At 43.5% G+C, this 20,000-nt stretch overlaps 1 protein-coding gene across 1 annotated transcript in view; it reads right to left on the bottom strand.

Moving 5' to 3' along the window:
- Nucleotides 1–18,462, bottom strand: part of serinc4 (serine incorporator 4) — a gene marked incomplete at both ends in the record, with an annotated part of 29,970 nt that extends 11,508 nt beyond the window's left edge. The window contains 6 exons of the mRNA XM_083920697.1: nt 825–1,036; nt 6,200–6,293; nt 6,597–6,676; nt 8,371–8,549; nt 9,069–9,236; nt 18,343–18,462. Of these exons, the coding sequence (XP_083776823.1) occupies nt 825–1,036; nt 6,200–6,293; nt 6,597–6,676; nt 8,371–8,549; nt 9,069–9,236; nt 18,343–18,462 (853 nt within the window). The remainder of the gene's footprint in view (nt 1–824; nt 1,037–6,199; nt 6,294–6,596; nt 6,677–8,370; nt 8,550–9,068; nt 9,237–18,342) is intronic.
- Nucleotides 18,463–20,000: the final 1,538 nt, after the last annotated feature.

Here is a 20,000-nt window from a genome sequence, read left to right as displayed (position 1 = left end):
TATGTGTGTGTGTGTATGTGTATGTGTATGTGTATGTGTATGTGTATGTGTGTGTGTGTGTGTGTGTGTGTGTGTGTGTGTGTGTGTGTGTACGTCCGTGTGTTATTTGTCTAGGAAGACGTTTCCCCTCTCATCCATGTGTTTATATAAGTAGCTATATTGTTCTCTGTGTCATCTTCAGTATGTGAGTGTATGTTATATATTATAATAATATAAAGAATAATATAACATTTTATTCAGATAAATATCTTTGTAATAGAATGATACTTTGTTAGATACAGAACAAGGATAATTAAATAATGACAAATGGAAGTTATTTTTATTATTTTTATTAATATATAGATAGAATAAGTGTTATTTCAGTAATATTTATTAAAAAGGGGTGAAATAAAATAAGTTCATACTTCTTCCCACTCCTTTTCGGATATGTAAACAGATTTGATACCTTTCAGTTATCTTTGTTATTGTACATTTATTTTTCTCTGTTGTTTTTTTGTTCCTTTCCTTTATAACTGCCCATTAATATATGATAATTTTGTTTTTTCACATATTGGAAATAAACCATCTAAACTAAACTAAACTAAAGTTCCAGCAGCTGTATGTTTCAATCATAAAACTCAGACATGTGCAGACAGAGCAGACCTGCAGTCACCGTTTCTTCGTCTTGCAGAGAGAAACAGATGATATTAGCTTACATCTAATTATTATTATCTGCAGGAGCGCCGGTTTCAACAGGGGGATGTTTGCACAGCTGGAGATGGACTAAGTGTTATTTCACCGCTGAGAGTTGACGACAGACGTGCTAGTGTGTTTCATCGACTCACTTTGCTTCACACACGGTGTGACGGCAATGAAGGACATGAGGCCGCAGAGTCCCAGGTTGATCCACAGCAGGGCCTTGTTGAAGTGGCAGGCGATGGGGTGTGTGTAGTACTTGTACATGAAGGTGAAGGCCATGGTGGCGATAGTGTAGAAGAAGAGGGTGGCGCACATCACCGCCAGGTACCAACGCTTGTTCTCTGCTGCTCCGGTCAGCCTGAAGGGGTGGAGGGCAGAGAGAGGGTTTCAGCTTCACAGGAAACTTGCACACATGTTCAATTCTGCCTGGATGCTCATGGATGGATTACTGAACGGGCCTACTGGGCACAGGTCCAGGGGCCCAAAGTGTAGAAGGCCCCCTGGCCCTCACCTGCAAAATGTCACTTAAAGAGACACGTACCAACCAGGAGAAGATCCAGAAGACCACAAAGAAACATAAAACAACTACAAAGATGTGCAAACAGCTGCAAAGAGACGCAAGGAGACTCACAACTATGAAAAGGGCAACATCAATAAAAGAGACACTAAACGACCAAAGAGACACAAGGTGAAGAAATAGACACAAAACAACTACAACGGGACACACAATTACTACAAAGATACAGTAAACGACCACAAAGAGACACAAAAATAACTACAAAGATATAAAAAAATAACTACATAGAGGCAAAACAACTACAAAGATACACAAAATGACTACAAATTATACAAAATAACCTCAAAGAACTACAGAGAAACTAAATAACTACAAAGAGACACAAAATAACTACAAAGAGACACAAATTGACTACAAAGAGACACAAAATGGCAACACATTATACAAAATAGCCTCAAAGAACTACAAAGAGACACAAAACAACTTCAAAGAGACACAAAAATAACTACAAAGAGACACAAAACAACTACAAAGAGACACAAAATGACTACAAAGAGACAAAACAACTTCAAATAACTACAAAGAGAAACTAAATAACCACAAAAAGAAACAAAATGACTACAAAGAGACACAAAATAACTACAAAGAGAAACTAAATAACTACAAAGAGACACAAAACAACTACAAAGAGACACAAAAATAACTACAAAGAGACACAAAACAACTTCAAAGAGACACAAAAATAACTACAAAGACACACAAAACAACTACAAAGAGACACAAAATGACTACAAAGAGACAAAACAACTTCAAATAACTACAAAGAGAAACTAAATAACCACAAAAAGAAACAAAATGATGACAAAGAGACACAAAATGACTACAAAGAGACACAAAACAACTACAAGACAGAATATAATGACACAAACATTGCATTTTGGAGCTGCATACGGCTCCCAGCTGCATTATGAAGTTCATGCGGTTAGGAGAAATGACCATTTAGAACAAACACGTATAAAAAGACACACAAAAGGAAGAGACTTTTTTTTACCACTGTCACAATAAGAGGATTGTTAGCTTTGTGTGTTTGCTTTGGAAAAGAATAAATCCTCTTAGTTGCCGTAGCTACAACTCTGTCTGTCGTCACGGCAGAGTTCAGAGGTGACCGAGAGACACTGACGGCACAACAGCAACAGCTGGACACAGCGGACGACATCTGGGACGGCCGGGCTGTCTGGAGACGAGTCTGAGCCGAATGAATGAGGACACGACAGAAAGGAACAACAGGCAGCATCCGATCCCATCCGTGCAGGTGCATGGTGTTGCTGCCGCAGCTCCCTCCACCATCCAACCCTCCTCCTTATGTTTTTCTAATGTTGACTCTTAAAACTGAATTACAACTGATTAGAGGATGAATCAGCAGCTATTTTGAGTAAATCAATCTACATTTTGATGCATTTGACGATAAATAATTGTCATTTTCAAAGCAAAAACACCAAACATGCCCATGCATCCAGCTTCTTCATGCTTTTCTTTGTCATATGAAGAAGAAGAAGAATTCCCTTATTAGTCCCACAACGGGGAAATTCAATTTTTTCACTGTTATTGTTATACATGCTACACACACACAGGCCCGAAATACACACACATGCACAGACAGGACCTATATACATGCAATTAATGGAGAGATGTTAGAGCGAGGGGGCTGCCAATGACCAGCGCCCCGAGCAGTTGGGGGGTTTGGACCATTGATCAGACACAAAACGTTTATTTTAAAACGCCACCTCTGATTCCGGGAAATTGCGATTGACTGGTTTCTAATGTTTTTATCGACGAAACGATTAATCAGAGCAAAACCGTTCCTCCAAACCTAATTGTATAACCCTTTTTTTTAAAATAACAAATAAATTCCTACTTTAATGTGTCTCTGATTTAAGTGATTTAATAAATAAAGTATTGTAACAATAGGCGACATGTTGGTGTGGTGGTTAGCACTGTTGCCTCACAGCAAGAGAGTTCCTGGTTTGAATCTCGGCTGTCACTACAGACACATGCACTCTGAGTCTCTGAGATCACCTTTTTTGTGATCATGCATAAAGAGAGGAACACGTTCTTATCCTTTGGCGTAACCTTATTAAATTTATGCAGATCTCCTAAAATACAGGACTCTGGTGTTAGAGGAATAGTCATGTTAATACGGTTCATAGCGTGTTGCGTTACACCAAACCAGTTCCATCAATATTGCCACTTTTTGGACATTTACTGTCTCCTTGTAGGGCGACACGGTGGTGTGGTGGTTAGCACTGTTACCACCCGGCTGGGGCCCTTCTGTGTGGAGTTTGCATGTTCTCCCCGTGTCTGCGTGGGTTTTCTCCGGGTTCTCCGGTTTCCTCCCACAGTCCAAAGACGTGCAGGTGTTCGGTTCATTGATGACTCTAAATCACCCGTAGGTGTGAATGGTTGTCTGTCTCTGTTCGTCTCTATGTGTCCTGTGATAGACTGGCGTCCTGTCCAGGGTGGACCCCGCCTCACGCCCGATGTCACCTGGGATCGGCTCCAGCCCCCTGCGACCCCGACAGGGACAAGTGGTTGCAGATGATGAATGTATTGTAACAATAAAAGAATGAAGGAAAAACAATTACAGCAAGATAAAATAAAAAATGACTATAAAACAACAATCCAGCAGAGAAAAATTAGAGCCAGAAATTAGAAAAAAAATAGATAAAAACAGAAACAAAATTCCAGATGTTGGGACCGAGGGGACAGATGTTGCTGAAGTCTGTCTGCGTGATTTGCACAGTTCTGCTGGACACAAGATGAATCCATCATCACCAGTGTAGAAGGGAGACTGTCTTCTCCAGATGGCTGCAGTCTGTATGTGTAAGTAGGCTACTGATTATACATAAGAATAACATATCATCACCGCAGCGCTGCGGAGACGGGCTGGCTGCACAAGTTAACATTCTGAGATAGGGGGGGACTTTGTTTGTCTTTCTGTATTTGTTGTTTGGCTGGTGCGGGGGACCAGATGCAGCATTGGTGCCTTTGCGAAATAGATAGCAGAGAGAGAAAGGGGAGGAGGAGGAGAACGCTGGCTGAAATATGGAGCCAATGGCAAGCTTTATCTCAGCAGTCCACATATGGTACATCAGAATATCTTTAGATGATTTAAACTTCCATGTATACTCTTATCCCAGTGCGACTATTACATTCACACCCATAAAACGTTTATATTTAAAGGTTGAATACGGAGAATGAGCAGAACGCCACCATCTAGTGTCTCAAGATTGTAGTCGCAACAACAAAAAATAACTCCAGCCAGGTTCGTTGCCGAGTGTGTCAGCAATCAGCCTGCTCCATGTCAGTGATGAGTCATAAGGACTAATTTGAACTAACCAATTCATTTACAACAGTATTTTACGTTAGCCGGTCTTCAACTGGAAGTCTGAGGGATGTGTAATCCATTAGCTCTCAACTCAAAATTGTTTCTATAGCAAAACAACAGACAACCCTGGCAACCAGCAACGCCCAACGCTATTGGCTGCTACCATGGAAACAGAACAGGGCAGGAAGTCATTGTCAAATCCATTAGAAACATTTTAACATATTAATTCAGATTAAATATAGCTTTTAATTAAGATCCTACATATTCAACCTTTAATGTACCGCAATATATAAACTCAGGGCTAGTGGTGGCCATTTGGCAAAGCTTTCGCTTGGTCAAGTAACACAGAGAAGTTTGACCTGAGCAAATTTTTAAACTCTCTCGTGACCCATGCCTCAAGATATTTAAATCTGTCACTCTTGCCAGCTTTAATGGAAAGATCTGAGTAATAACTCAAGTGCTTGCGTATGTATTGGGAACACTTCGCTCTTCAAACTGACTAAAACGCTGGCAGAGAAGTGGCAGGCTTAGTGAGGTGTAGGAGTAAGTCGTCAGCATACAGCGAGACCTTTTTCAGCCCCCCTCCACACCCCTGCTATGTGTTGATTATTATGAATAGCTGGCGACTCTATGGCAAAGCAAAAAGGAGTGGGCTGGGTGTTTGTTTTCGTAAGTAGCTTTTGTCTTGTGATGTTTATCCTGTCTTTAAGAGTACACTCATTATCCCAGATGATCCGTGCCATGCTTAAGCGTGATTGTCCCTCCTCCCCCGCAGTGTACTCACACTCTTCCAAAGATCCGGGCCACAGCATGATTGCTTCTCTCTTATGCATCACCACCCCTCAGAGTTTTGTCCAACTGCTTTTGAATATTTTCATCCGACCAAATTCTCAGTAAACATTCCACCTCTGCATCAAATCACCGCGAACAGTCGCATATAAATAATTGTTGGGACCACGTTTTATGCTCGTGCATGTACATGTGCAATCGTGTCAGGCCCACCTCTCTCAATCGGGCCCCACGTGCAATGTTTTTGCAACAATGAGATGAAATCAGATATCAAATACAAACTACACATCAAAACGTATGTGGACACTTGAGACATTTGACCCATATGCGGGCAGACGACATCTCACTCCCAAACTATGAGCATTAACATGTTGCTAACAGCCTCCACTCTCCTGGTTTCAGGCTTTCCACCAGATGTTGAACCTGGCTGCAGGGATTTACTCCCATTTGGCTACAAAAGCACAAGTCAGGTCCAACACTGATGGGTGATAAGGTCTGGCTCACAGTCTGAGTTCCAGTTCATCCCAGAGGTGTTAGACGGGGTTGAGGTCAGGGGATCTGGGCAGGCCAGTTAAGTAAACAGTTTCTTCATGCAGCTGCATTGTGCACGAGAGCATTGTGCAAGGGACAAACACACATTTCTAAAATACCATTTCCTTTATTGGGAACAGGTGTGTCCACTTACTTTTGGTCACATAATTCACAAATGTTTTTCATCCATCACCAGTTTGTTTTACAAATATCAGAAAGGTCCTATATCGTGATTTATATCCCTATCGTAATATAAAAATTACATCTATGATAAAGTCTTTAAAGAGCATCTCACTCACCAGTTCTTGTTCCAGGTGTGCGCAAAAGCTGTGATGAGGATGAGTTGGATGAGGATGAAGGCAAATCCTCCCACCACACCAACATAATGCCAAGCTGAGAGAGCAAAAGAAGAGCCACACAGTTTGATTTATTTCAGGTGCACGAGAGGGGGGAGAGAAAGAGAGACACAAATTGCGGATCGTAAATCAGCTCCGGTGTCAGGCTTGCATCGCCACCAGATTTACTGTTCACAAACAAAGTGCAATCGAGCCGCAGAGATTTACGGTCCAATAATTCACAGCAGAGAGTCGAGCCTGAGGGGGGTGTTCAGGAGCGAGTCTCTGCTGCCCTCCAGCAGGACTCAGGAGGAGGTGCACCAACACCGTCGGCACCATCGCGTTTAATTCAGCTTCTCACCGTGCAGGAAAGACTCCGTGGGGATGAAGAAGGCCGCGGTGCACATCCCGAGCAGAGTGATGAACTTCAGGAACCAGAAGCTGCAGGAGAGACACCACAGAGGGAAGAGAGTTCCCAGTTTAAACACGAAGACTGGAGCACAGACGGTCATTCTCTGTCTATTTGGAATTCGCATTATTTAGATTATTCTTTAATTATTTAGTTCTGCTTGTTATTTCCATATATATAAGTGTAGATTAGTTTGTGCATATGTATATTTAAAATAAATAAGTGTCATTAACATTGTGCAGGACAGGTGAGAAGCCAAAAATGGTGTCGCCTATATCAAAAGTCATTCTTAAAGAAGACACAGGATGAAGTTTCAAGACCAAGCAGGAAAACAAAATTACATACATAACAATGAAAGTGTTTCATTAAGGTCCTTTTCAGGGTTTTTTAAAGTAATAAAAACAATAATGTATAAAGATGTTGATTGGAATAATCATTTACACATCAAACAATTAGAAAAATATTCAACAGATTAATCCGTCATAAAAAATTCACTTGTAGGTTTTGTGCACTGCAACGCGACAACATGTTTTTGTCCACATTAAAAGAGGTTACCGCGGGGCACTGGGTCACCCCCTGACCCTCCTGCAGCCCGCTAAGAGCTGTGACCTTTGGACCCTGAGACCGTTCGCTGTGGCACCGATAAGACTCTTGTGAGTAGGTTTATATCACAGAGGACGAGCGACCCAGTCTGTCAAATCCTAATCTGAGCTCTACGTCACCGACTGCAATGGAAAGTGTGACAACAAAGAGCTTTAAATAGAGCAGGTGAGCACGGCCACACACACACTTGAAGACTGGAATGGACTATTGTAAGATGTGTGTATTTAAAGAGAGGTGTGCAGCAGCAGCAGCAGCAGTGTGAGGAAGTTACAAAGGGCTTGGTGCACGCTGTTATGATGCCCCCCCCCCCCCCCCCACACACACACACACACACACAGACACAGCATCAGGTGTGTGTATATTTTACTAATAATGTGTTGAATTTGACGGTTTAATGAGTTGTTTTGCTGCCTTCCCTTCCGGATCTTTTCTCTCTTGTCTTTTCTTTTCTAAAATTGTAATTCCGGCGTAAAATCACCCCGTGGTCTTTTTCGACACTTGCACACATCAAATAAGCCATTGAGCGAGTTTTTTTTAATGTTTAAACTAGTCATGGCGATTCCCGGAGTCGCTAACAGCCGGACGTGGCTAACAGTGATTAGCTCGGGGCAGTACGGTGAAGGCATTCAAAGGTCTTTTTTAACCACTAATACTGCTGAAAATAACAGCGAACATCTGCAGCAGCATGAGAAGAGTCCCTACACACACAACAAAGCAGCAACAACGTAGTTAGTGAACCCAGAGTTTATTAAAAGAGTGTTTTAAAGACTTAACTACTGGCCCCTGTACCAGCTCCTCTCATAGTAAAGTCCATTCAAGTGGATTAGCAAAGTCAATCCCAAAGGAAGGAGCCCATTGGTGCTTTGTTTTGTGTGTAAGGACTCTTCTCATGCTGCTGCAGAGGTTTGCTGTTATTTTCAGCAGTATTAGTGGATAAAAAAGACCTTTGAATGCCTTCACCGTACTGCCCCGAGCTAATCAGTGTTAGCCACGTCCGGCTGTTAGCGTCTCTCCAAGATTTCTCTATTAATAAAAAGTATGTGAAAGTGTATTTCCGCTGTGCTGTGGAATGAAATGCTAATCAGGCATTAGAAGCATGTTTAACGAACTCTGCAGCACTGACCCGTTGTTTATGAGCGCTCTGAAGTCCTGGCTGGACTTCACGTCTATGAGGAAGATCGCCATCATTAGGTAGAAACAGGAAGTGCCAAAGCAGACTCTGTAGACCGCTGAGTAGCCTACCAGCATCTCACAGTGGCCCCCGCCATGAGCCTGGTCACACACCATGTTGAAGAAAGGCACCTGCAACACACACACAGACACACACACACACACACACACACACACACACACACACACACACACACACACACACACACACACACACACACACACACACACACACACACACACACACACACACACACACACACACACACACTGTTTTAGATCTACTGCTGCATCCTTATACATGTGGCTGCAGATTCCAGATGATGCAGAGGTGAGAGCAAATAACACTGAACCCCAAACATGTTAATTGTATTGTCTTCTTCCTATATGCTCACTTGAAATGACTAATTGCTTTTTCCCTGTAACTATTAAATGTGTCTTGGCTGTTTGTGGGTGTCTCTGACCACCTCAGACCGTAGGTGGACCTGCAGAGGTAAACTTTAGCCCCTCTGCTCCTTGCTTACCCCATGAGTTATCTGTGTCAGGACTTTAGTACAGAATGATTCTACACTCATCCCTCGAGCTGTCTGGGAGATTAATGGTGGTTATTGTTATATTTCAGTTATGTATATTTTTTTCCAGGATGCTCACATTTTCCCTGACGAGCTCGGAGACGGTGCGGGACAGCATGAGGCAGGAGACGGCGCAGCTCATGATGTGGAAGAGGGTGTACATGACCCGCGTGCTGGTGGAGGATTTGACCGGAGGACAGAAGGCACAGCAGAGCGAGCAGGGAGCCGGTCCACAGCAACAGCATATCTGAGGAAGAGGAGGAGGAGGAGGAGGAGGAGGAGGAGGAGGAGGAGAGGATGTCAGTTAGGAAGAAACAACGTCAGAACCACCCCGTGTGATGTATGAGGTAGGATAGTGTCAGAGGACTTGTCGATTCTTCAGTAGGGATCCGGGGATGGTTTCAACAGCACCACGTTCACCAAGAAGGGTTGACCTTAGATTCACGAGGTCAATTTTATGTGTGAACGCTTCATCTTGCATGTGAAACGTCATAGCTGTGTGAAGAAGTACTCTACCAATGGGTCGTATGATATCTTACGAAATACGCTGATGTGAAACAGCGAGCAGCCGGTGAATGTGACGGTTAAGTTTAGGCACCGCAACGAGGAGAGAACGAGGACGGGCTGAACATCTGTCCGCTCTATCATCTGTAGATGGTTCTGACAGCTTTTTAAAAACGTTGCAGTCGTATCAGGAGCACACGCCTGGTTTGTATGTTTGAAGATGAAACTGCACACACACACACAGATCACTGCTGCTTCAATTTCACATCCGTACTGAAGCTCTGCTCAGTGGTGTGCACATATAGAGCCACCTTGCCACTGGCTGGGGCACTTTGGGACACGTTTTGACTCCTAGAGGGCACTTTAACGCGCATCTTGTCTCTCAGGGGGCATTTTAGCAACATTTGGGCCTTTTGGAGGGGGGGGGGGTCGACTGCCAGTGGCTCTGCTTTAAAAAAAATGATGGCCAAAAAGTTTTAGTCGTACGACAATCGATTGTAACTTTGGAGACATGATGTGTGATATTTGTTGTCCTGAACTCAGTGAAAACACCGGCTAATTACAGGTCTCAGACTGTATTATACGGACACACACACACACACACACACACACACACACAAACACTCAGGTCAAGAGTTGTCAAGGGAGAGAGAACAGTGCACTTGAGTTGTCTTTTCAATTGCACTCCAGACTCATATGAGGATTACTTGTGTTGTATGTCTGTCTCAGACCACCGTATCCATCACAACATTCAAACAGCACGAAAAGAACGTCATCGTGACTCAGTAGTGGATTAATTGAGTCCGAGAGTTCAAACGGAATCTGTCTGAAGACTTTTGGAGGTCACTGTGTCAGACTGTTTTGGCAGAGGGAGCGGTCGGTGGCAGATTAATCTCAACAAGTCCAACAGCATCTGGCTGGTTCTGATTCGAAATAAATCCGGGCTGCGGACGACTGGACGTTAGCCCGTCGCTGCTGATCCTGAACTAAATCTAAGGAGGCAAAAACCTGCACGCACATCTGTCTGGTGCTTCCGTGGACAGATTAAAGTCTGCAGGTCTGACTGCGTCGTCGGGGTCACGGCATGGGGGGGGGGGGAAACAAAAACAACGTGACAGTTATGCACGAGTGGGATGGTTTTCAATATCTGGGAATGAGTCACGCAAAGTTAAAGTCAAAGCAAAAAGACAAATGCGAAGCCTGAGAACTGTCCCCATGCCGGACCGGATCCATATATGTGACTACTCATCACGTGCAGGTCGTACATAATCTGAAGGATAACGCAGAGAAGATTATCCGACATCTTCCCATCGAAGGGTAGACGGAATAAAAATAGAGCTTTAATCAAAAACTAGCTCCAAAAGTCTTTGATCCTGTAACACATGGGTGTCAAAGTGATCCAGTAAAGGGCCGCTGTGGCTGCAGGTTTTCATTCCAACCAAGCAAGAACACACCTGACTCGACTTACTCAGTCACCTGAACTGTCTTCACACACTTGATTTGTTGGACCAGGTGTGTTTTTGATCGGTTGGAATGAAAACCTGCAGCCACACGGCCCTTTACTGGATCACTTTGACACCCATGCTGTAACAGAAACGTGTTTCATTTGTCTCTTCCAGTATCAAACAGTCCTCAGATTGTGGTCTTTGTCTTTCTCAGCTGACCGCTCAGGCCGCGTCGGATCCTTCCGCATCTCAAGAACATTACCAAGACGGAAAGGTCATTGTGGGTTCGGTGCCCCTGGGACCTTTACTCTATCTTCATATGTACTGATTAAATATGTTTCCCCGGGTTTTACAGTTCATTTCTTGCCATTTTTTGATCTGTTTTGGTGCAGATATTATGTGTGTTCTCTCTTTTCTGCAGAGCATATTTGAAACTTTGCCAGTTAAAGTGCTACACGCTGTAAATCTCGCTTCATTATTTGTTATCTGTACTCCGACTGCATTGTTTTAGTGGAAAGGTTCTCTGGTGACAGCCACAAAATCGCCCCAGCAGAGCAGAAAATAACCTAGTTTCTGACCTGAGAGGCCACCGCAGCCATCATCCACTCACCAGGCGGGACTTAGAGAAAGATTAAATACATGTGGTTTTTGTTGGAGCGGCTGCGTGGACTGATTGGTGCTTATTTTCCATGTTTCCAACCTAAAACAAAATCACTGATTATTCAACCTTTCAATTTAATCCATAAGCCCTGAATCAAATCACATATATTTCATATATATGTTAATCTCTCAGTCACAGACCCCGGGGCTGAACGCACTCACGTATTGGTGCTGTGCGGATGAGTGGTGGACGTTCATTTACGCAAGTGAAAATCTGCGGTACTTGGACTTTACTTGAGGATTTTCATTTTTGCTAACTGTGTACTTGGGGCGACAAGGTGGTGTGGTGGTTAGCGCTGTCGCCTCACAGCAAGAGGGGCCCTTCTGTGTGGAGTTTGCATGTTGTCCCCGTGTCTGCGTGGGTTTTCTCCGGGTTCTCCGGTTTCCTCCCACAGTCCAAAGACGTGCAGGTGTTCGGTTCATTGATGGCTCTAAATCACCCGTAGGTGTGAATGGTTGTCTGTCTCTGTTCCTCTCTATGTGTCCTGTGATAGACTGGCGTCCTGTCCAGGGTGGACCCCGCCTCACGCCCGATGTCAGCTGGGATCCGCCCCGCGCTACCCAGATAGGGTCAAGCGGTTGAAGACGGATGGATGGATGGATGGATAACTGTGTACTTCTTACTCCACTACACTGGTCTGACAGGTTTTAGACTCCTTTCTTCGTCCCCTTCCTGTCCAGTGAAAACCACGTATCTCCAGATGTGTTCATGTTGAGTGTTTGTGATGAACTGACGGATGAAGGGTTCCCGTTTTCCTACTTCTTGAGTGAAATAAAGTCTTTAAAAAGCCTCTTGGATCAGCTGTAAAATGCATCGTCACCTTATAGAATATGATGCATCGCTGCAGATTAAACTACTCAGCACGATATAAAGGAGTTCAAATGAACAGAATATTAAATACAATGCAACATGCAGATTATTGCTGCAGGGATATTTATCCAGAGACATCAGATAAAGCAGGAACACACTGACAGGGAACATTGAAAGGCTGAATATGGAGAATGAGCAGAACAGCGCCATCTAGCGTCTCAAGATCGTAGTCGCAACAACAAAAAGTAATTCCATCAGTCGGGTTGCCAGGTTTGTTGCTGAGTGTGTCAAGTAATGAATCATACAGGGTAACAACTTATTTTGACCAATTTACAAGTATCGCAGAGGAGTTTGACTGACAGTTAGCGTTAGCCGTTAGCGTTAGCCGTCCCAGCTAAGTAAAGATGAAAGTGATGTTAGCGATCAAGGAGAAGTGTAGCCATGTGGACGTGCGTTTGAATGGCGTTCCTCTCCTTTCTCTCAGTCCATGGAGTGAATGCTCGGCCTATAGTGACTCTGGTTGTTGCCCGTCTCCGCTCACTCAGCTGCTGGGACAAATAACGCCCCCTTCACTGAGGCTCCCAAGCAGCTGCAGGATTGGCTAACTCCATTTCACCCAGTGCCAGCCTACAGTAGCTGCACCCAACAACAGACAACCCTGGCAACCAGCAACGCCCAAGGCTATTGGCTGCTACCATGGAAACAAAACGGGACAGAAACACATTGTCAAACCCGCAAAAAATAATTTTAAATATTAATTCAGACTAAATATATATTTTACGGGAAAGCAATACCTCAAAACTACAACTACCAAACTAAATATATAGCTTTTTATAAGGATTCTACATATTCAACCTTTAACTGCATAGTGTACTAAGTGAAAATGTCAAAATCAGCTATTTTGACAACTTAGCGGCGACTATTTCTTTACCTGTATTGAGCCATCTTACAGACAGCCAGGTGTTAAGTGAGCGCTCTAACCGCTGCACGTCTGTCCTCTGGCCTACTTTGCGTTTCATAATGGAGCAGGATTAATAGCCGGTTAAGTGAAGTTGTCGCAGTGAGTGACAGGGCTCGGATTTAAACACGGAATAATCACCATGATCTAAAAATAGCTCCCGAGTCCAAATCATACAGTGGGTCGTATACAGTACATATGGGTCAAAGAGCAGTGTGTCGGGTCGGATGGGAAGACTGCGTGTTGAGGACTCATCGTTCATTTTCATCGTGTCACATGAGAACTGAGACCGGACTCTACCTTCACTCGCACACTTTAGGACCTTGGTCATAGATAGCTGCGTTTCTAGTTGTTACTGTTGTATGGATATTGTCACGTCATCACTTTCAAATGACCGTAACCACTGTACAAATGTAACTGCCTTGTAAAGTCCTTGCGGGAGTCGTCCCAAAGGATCAATAAAGAGAAGTCTAAACACAACGTCATTGACAATGAGGGTAAACCTCGATGTCTCCAGAGAATACACAAAGTTTATAATAACGAGTGCAGTAATGTACAGACACACAGACAAGGAGTCAGTCCGGCTGTGTTACGACTCTTTTCAAGTGTTCAAGAAGCCGCTGGGTCACTCTTGGTGTGGGACCCCCTCTTACTTATCATCCTTTACACACACGAGGGGTGCACCAGCACGAACACACATTGAGTCAACCAACAGATACTTAAGAGGCGCCCCGATCTGTCTACGGAGGAACAAGACACCCAAATTCAGAGAGAGAGTGGATTTTTAATTGTTTTTTTAGTCTTTTTTTTCTCTTTGTGGTCATTTTACGTCCATTTGTAGGTGTTTTGTTTGTCTTTGTAAATGTTTTGCATCTATTTTAGTCATTTAAAGTTTCTATGTTGTCATTTTGTTTCTCTCTGTGGTCATTTTACATGTATTTTTAGTTGTTTAATATTTCTTTTTTAATTGCTTTGCATCTCTTTGATTGTTTTGCATGTATTTTTAGTAATTTTGTTTCTCTTTGTTGTCATTTTACATCTATTTTTGGGTGTTTTGTTTGTCTTTGTAAGTGTTTTGCATCTATTTTAGTCACTTTATGTTTCTATGTTGTCGTTTTGTTTCTCTCTGTGGTCATTTTACATCCATTTTTAGGTGTTTAATATTTCTTTTGTATTTGCTTTGCATCTCTGTGATTGTTTTGCATGTGTTTTTAGTAATTTTGCATCTTTTTGTGGTAGTTTTGTATCTATTTTTCGACATTTTACGTTTCTATGTCGTCATTCTGTTTCTTTCATTGCTATATTGATCTATTTCTAATCATTTTGAGTGTCTTTGTTGTAATTTTTGTCTCTATGTGGTCGTTTTGTGTCTATTTCCAGTCATTTAGCATCCCTATAGTCATTTTTTTCTCCTTTTGTATGTTTTTTCAGGGCCTCTGACTTTCTGGGCCATCTGTCCATGGGAACAACATCTGCAGCAGAACGAACACCCTGTTTTGTAGCCCGTTCAGTAGATGATCATATTTTCACTACGGTGTCCTTATGAACCTGGTCACGTTATGTGGCCATTGTTCTTGTGGACAAATAGGGGTCAGGTCTGGCCCATAAGAGGCTGCCGCCGACAGTAGGTCAGCCTGTGCATTAATCCACGCCTGTGCATGAACCACATACCTAATGCACCGCTAATCCAATTTACCTTTCATCATAAACAGAAGCGACTGTGTGCATATGAATGTGCTCTGATTCCACAGCGTGTTTCTGTTCAGCCAGTAAATTTACTTTGGTTGAAACAATAACTGATGAACTGAGTGAATGTTATTGTATTTTTAATCATTTAAAGCGGTTTTATTTATGAATCATTACGTCTTTCCTTAGGGCGACACTGTGGAGTGGTGGTCAGCACTGTCGCCTCCCAACAAGAGGTTCGAATCCCGGCTGGGGCCCTTCTGTGTGGAGTTTGCATGTTGTCCCCGTGTCTGCGTGGGTTTTCTCCGGGTTCTCCGGTTTCCTCCCACAGTCCAAAGACGTGCAGGTGTTCGGTTCATTGATGACTCTAAATCACCCGTAGGTGTGAATGGTTGTCTGTCTCTGTTCGTCTCTATGTGTCCTGTGATAGACTGTCGTCCTGTCCAGGGTGGACCCCGCCTCACGCCCGATGTCAGCTGGGATCGGCTCCAGCCCCCCCACGACCCCAACAGGGACACGAGGTTGAAGATGAATGAATGAATGAATGTCTTTCTTAAGGTCTTACAGAATATATATTTTAATGAATGTAAGTTTTGGTCTTTTTTTGGTGTCTGGTTTGATTCTGATCATCAAACACATTATTTCACCACATTGCTGTTTGCACTACCTATGTGACAAATAGGCCTAATGAAGTTACTTTTAAGTGTTTGTATATCAGGGCTTTTATCATAAAAACAAACATGATGGTCAGTTGAGGCCGTTTACACCGGAGCATCTGCTGACACTCATCCGCACCTTAAATGTCCATTCCCTCCTGATGCTTCATGAAGCTTTTTGCAGAACAGCGGCCACGTGTGGTGACCGCACACAGGATCTCACTTCATTTCCCATGATTCTCTTTACAAAGACATCATCATTAGGCGACCTGAGTGTAAGGGGAGTGGGACCACAAGCAGACAGGTGAGGTTTGTGTGGTTTTTGTTCTACTTTTGTGATGAAATATTTACATAAGACAGTTTTAAATGTAACGTAAAGTGCCACAAAAACAAGTTCATCTTTTAAAAGGTTTCAGTTTTGACTTAAAAGACACGGCTGCTGATATTCTGCAATTTTTGTTCCTGTCAACAAATCCAATGAAAGCGGCTCGCTAAATGCTGACATCCGCATGCTAGCATGTTAACATGATAACGCTAAGCACATGCATGATACCGAATGTGTCCCAGTCTACTTCCTGTTGCAGTGAATGACATCAGCTGACAGGACAGGCTGTTTTGGGTTTTTGGTCGATTAAAAAAAAAAAGAAAATAATGAAAAAATGTCCTTTCGTGTTTCTAAAATCCCTAGGGGGTTGTTCCAGGCTGTTTCCTATCATTGCACTTCCATTGAAAAGGTCTATAACGTTAACCACGTTAACCATCTTAACAAGTTTGCACTAAACCGAGCCGCCACCACAGCGACGTCCTGGTTGATTCAATCAAACACATGTTGTTAAAAACACATCAGTGAGCCTTACTGTTGCACTGGCTCACATGTTCCTTCATCACCATGAACACACACTTTAGTTTGTTTTAACTCAGCCTCTCACACGCACACACGCACACACACACACCATCCTGCTGACACAAATACTGACTAGAGCACCAAATGTGGATTAATCCTCCGCTGAAAGTAGTCCTCACTCCTTTGCCTCCTGTTTGTTTGATAAAAACTACAGTGAGCAGCTGTTTCAAGAAACGACTGAGACGTTTAATAATGAAATCATATATTTGTGACCCAACATTTATGTCTTCCGTAGGAATCAATGGGCTTGCAGCTGAGAGCCGCAGACAGGAAGTCAGAAAATACTTAGAGACGGACGAACCCACCATTTTGTTTGTTTGTTTGTTTGTTTGTTTGTTTGTCATCCCGCTGGTTATACAAGTGTTTCCATAAGATAATAATCAAAGTCACTTAGCTGCACCAGAGCCAAACAACTCTCCAGTCAGGAGCTTCAAATAAAGAAAGCTACGTTTCAAAGACATTGGAAGAACAGTTTTCCCAAAACCCAGAGAGGAGCACGTTCTGGTTGTGGACACAAAAACATGAACACCTGACAATATCATTCAATTCTGTAGAGCAACACAAAAACAAACTTAGGGCCCAAACACGGTTAACAGGTAACACGTAATTATTCTCTAGATTAATCGATTCTTTTTTTGGTCGATAAAATGTCCCTCCGCGTTTCTAAAACCCCTAGGGAGGTGTTCCAGGCACGTCCAGCTGGGAGGAGGCCTCAGGGAAGACCCAGGACCAGGTGGAGAGATTAGATCTCCACACTGGCCTGGGAACGCCTCAGGATCCCCCAGTTAGAGCTGGTTAATGTGGCCCGGGAAAGGGAAGTTTGGGGTCCCCTGCTAAAGCTGCTGCCCCCACGACCCGACCCCGGATAAGAGGCTGAGTAACAATAAGCATAAAAAACAATAAGCATAAAAACATAAATCAAAATCAAAATAAAGCTAACATCAAATAAATCAAACAATAACTAGATGTGACAGAGTGCAGCAGACATTGTGGTTAAACGTAGGTTTATACAATAAACAACAATACGCAGTGTGCAGTTTAGCAGCAGATTAAATAAAATAAGTACAAACTAAATAAGTGATAAGGAGCGATAAGTGATAACAGTGTTAAAGTGTAGCAGCGTTTCTGACTGAACTAAGTTACAGAGCGACTAAATACAGTGATGCAGTGATGATATAAAGTGATGCAGTGATGATATAAAGTGATGATATAAAGTGATGATATAAAGTGATGCAATGATGATATAAAGTGATATAAAGTGATGCAGTGATGATATAAAGTGATATAAAGTGATGATATAAAGTGATATAAAGTGATATAAAGTGATATAAAGTGATGCAGTGATGATATAAAGTGATGCAGTGATGATATAAAGTGATGCAGTGATGATATAAAGTGATATAAAGTGATGCAGTGATGATATAAAGTGATATAAAGTGATTTAAAGTGATATAAAATGATATATTGGTAAAGTTTTCTGATAATACTTATTTACTTTTATTTTGAAAGCAGGACATTTACATTGTGCTCTAGCAAGATCTGGATATTCAGTATTGTTGTTGCATTTAAAATAATAAATCCCCTCTCTACGGGGTTATTTACCAATAGACTCAACTCCACCTCAACTCATCTACTCAGAAAAAGACACTTTTGTCTAAGTGTCGATGCTAAACTGACAACTGACAACCTCCAGCTGCTGCCTCCTGAGCTGCTGCTCATCAGCTCTCACCTGATAGGCCACCATGTTGAGGAAGTAGTTGTAGACGCCGCTGCGGTTCATCCCCTGAGTGGCCGACATTGCGTCTCGAGAATGCTTTTCATCGGCCACGACCACTTTACATCTGGCCATGAACTTCCAGCGCAAACGGGTCTCTCTCAGCGCGCTTGCAAAGATGGCATCCCTCACATCCTCACAGAGGCCGGAACACGACTTCTAACAGGTCTGACGATCAAAAGAAAAAGTCCAGCGGGTTGTCCCTACATGCTCCTTATGCTGGATTAGCAGTAAATCTAGTCCGTCTGGGCTCTTCTCTTACAACGGAGAGCCCTCAGCATGAGCACCGGGTCCGGGCAGCTCTCAGTCTCTCAGCCTCACAGGGGGAAGAAGTTGTTTTTTTGCACACATCCTGCGTGCTCTGGCTCTGCGGCTGTGCCGGGTGCTGCCAGAAAAGAGGGAGAGGTGGTGGCGAATGCCCGGTGCCCTCCCCCATCCTCTCCTGCGCTACCCGGTCAGATTAGGCAAAAGAGTCTGTGAGGGGAGGAGGGGGTGAGGAGGAGGGGGAGGAGGAGGAGGAGGAGGAGGTGGACAGGGACCATGTGTCAGTCCCATCTGTCCCTCCCTTTCCCTTCCCCCAGTGCTGCACAAACTCCACAGTACAACAGGATTGCCCAGTACGCGCGTTTAATCCAGATTTACAAAATTAAACAATTAACTCCTTGTGATTTCTAGATGCTGATGCCTGACACCTCAAAGCCCTGTTACCTACATACAGACCCCCAGACCCCTTCCCCAGACCTGGTCCAAGCCTGTGAGCCTGTGTGTCTGTGTGTCACTCACAGAATGAGGCCACGTCCATAATCCTAACAAGTTGTCATGAATGCATTTACGACCCAGAAACGGTGACACGGTGAAGCGGCGCGGAGCGGACGCAGGGCCGTCTGGGGTGGAACCAACAGGACGGGTGCATTAGCGGATGCGCTCACAGCTTCGTGATAGATTTTTTTTTTGAGGGGCTCTAATGGAAAGCCGACCAGGCACCAGCAGGGGACAAAGAGAGTCGCGTCTGATAGTTCTGCTTTCAAATGATTTGCACTTTTATTTTTGCACTTTGAAAGCATTAGGAGCCGATAATCGATGCAAGCTTCCATGTTGCTCTGGAACTTTGCCATAGTTTCCCCACAGCCCTGCTCGTGGGCCGTCCGTGTATGTTTCTGATTCCTATGTTTGTTCAAGGTTATATTTCTGAATTCAGACACGGTGGTGTAGTGGTTAGCACTGTTCACCTCACAGCGAGGAAGTTCCAGGTACGCATCCCAGCTGGGGCCCTTCTGTGTGCAGTCCCACCCCCACAGTCATGCACAGAGACATACACAAATATGTATACGTTCATACACACATTCACAAATACACACACAGCCACGCTGACACACAGACACACAGACACTCACACCTACACAAACACTAGCTGTCACCACAGAGACATGCACTCTGAGTCTCGGAGATCACCTTTTTTGTGATCATGCATAAAGAGAGGAACACGTTCTTATCCTTTGGCGTAACCTTATTACATTTATGCAGATCTTCTAAAATACATGACTCTGGTGTTAGAGGAATAGTCATGTTGATACGGTTCATAGCGTGTTGCGTTACACCAAACCAGTTCCATC

The sequence above is a fragment of the Echiichthys vipera genome, assembly GCF_963691815.1.
Source record: "Echiichthys vipera genome assembly, chromosome: 1".
NCBI classification, from domain to species: domain Eukaryota; kingdom Metazoa; phylum Chordata; class Actinopteri; order Perciformes; family Trachinidae; genus Echiichthys; species Echiichthys vipera.
Note: the sequence above shows the minus strand (reverse complement) of the source record. Positions and strands in the feature narration are given on the sequence as shown.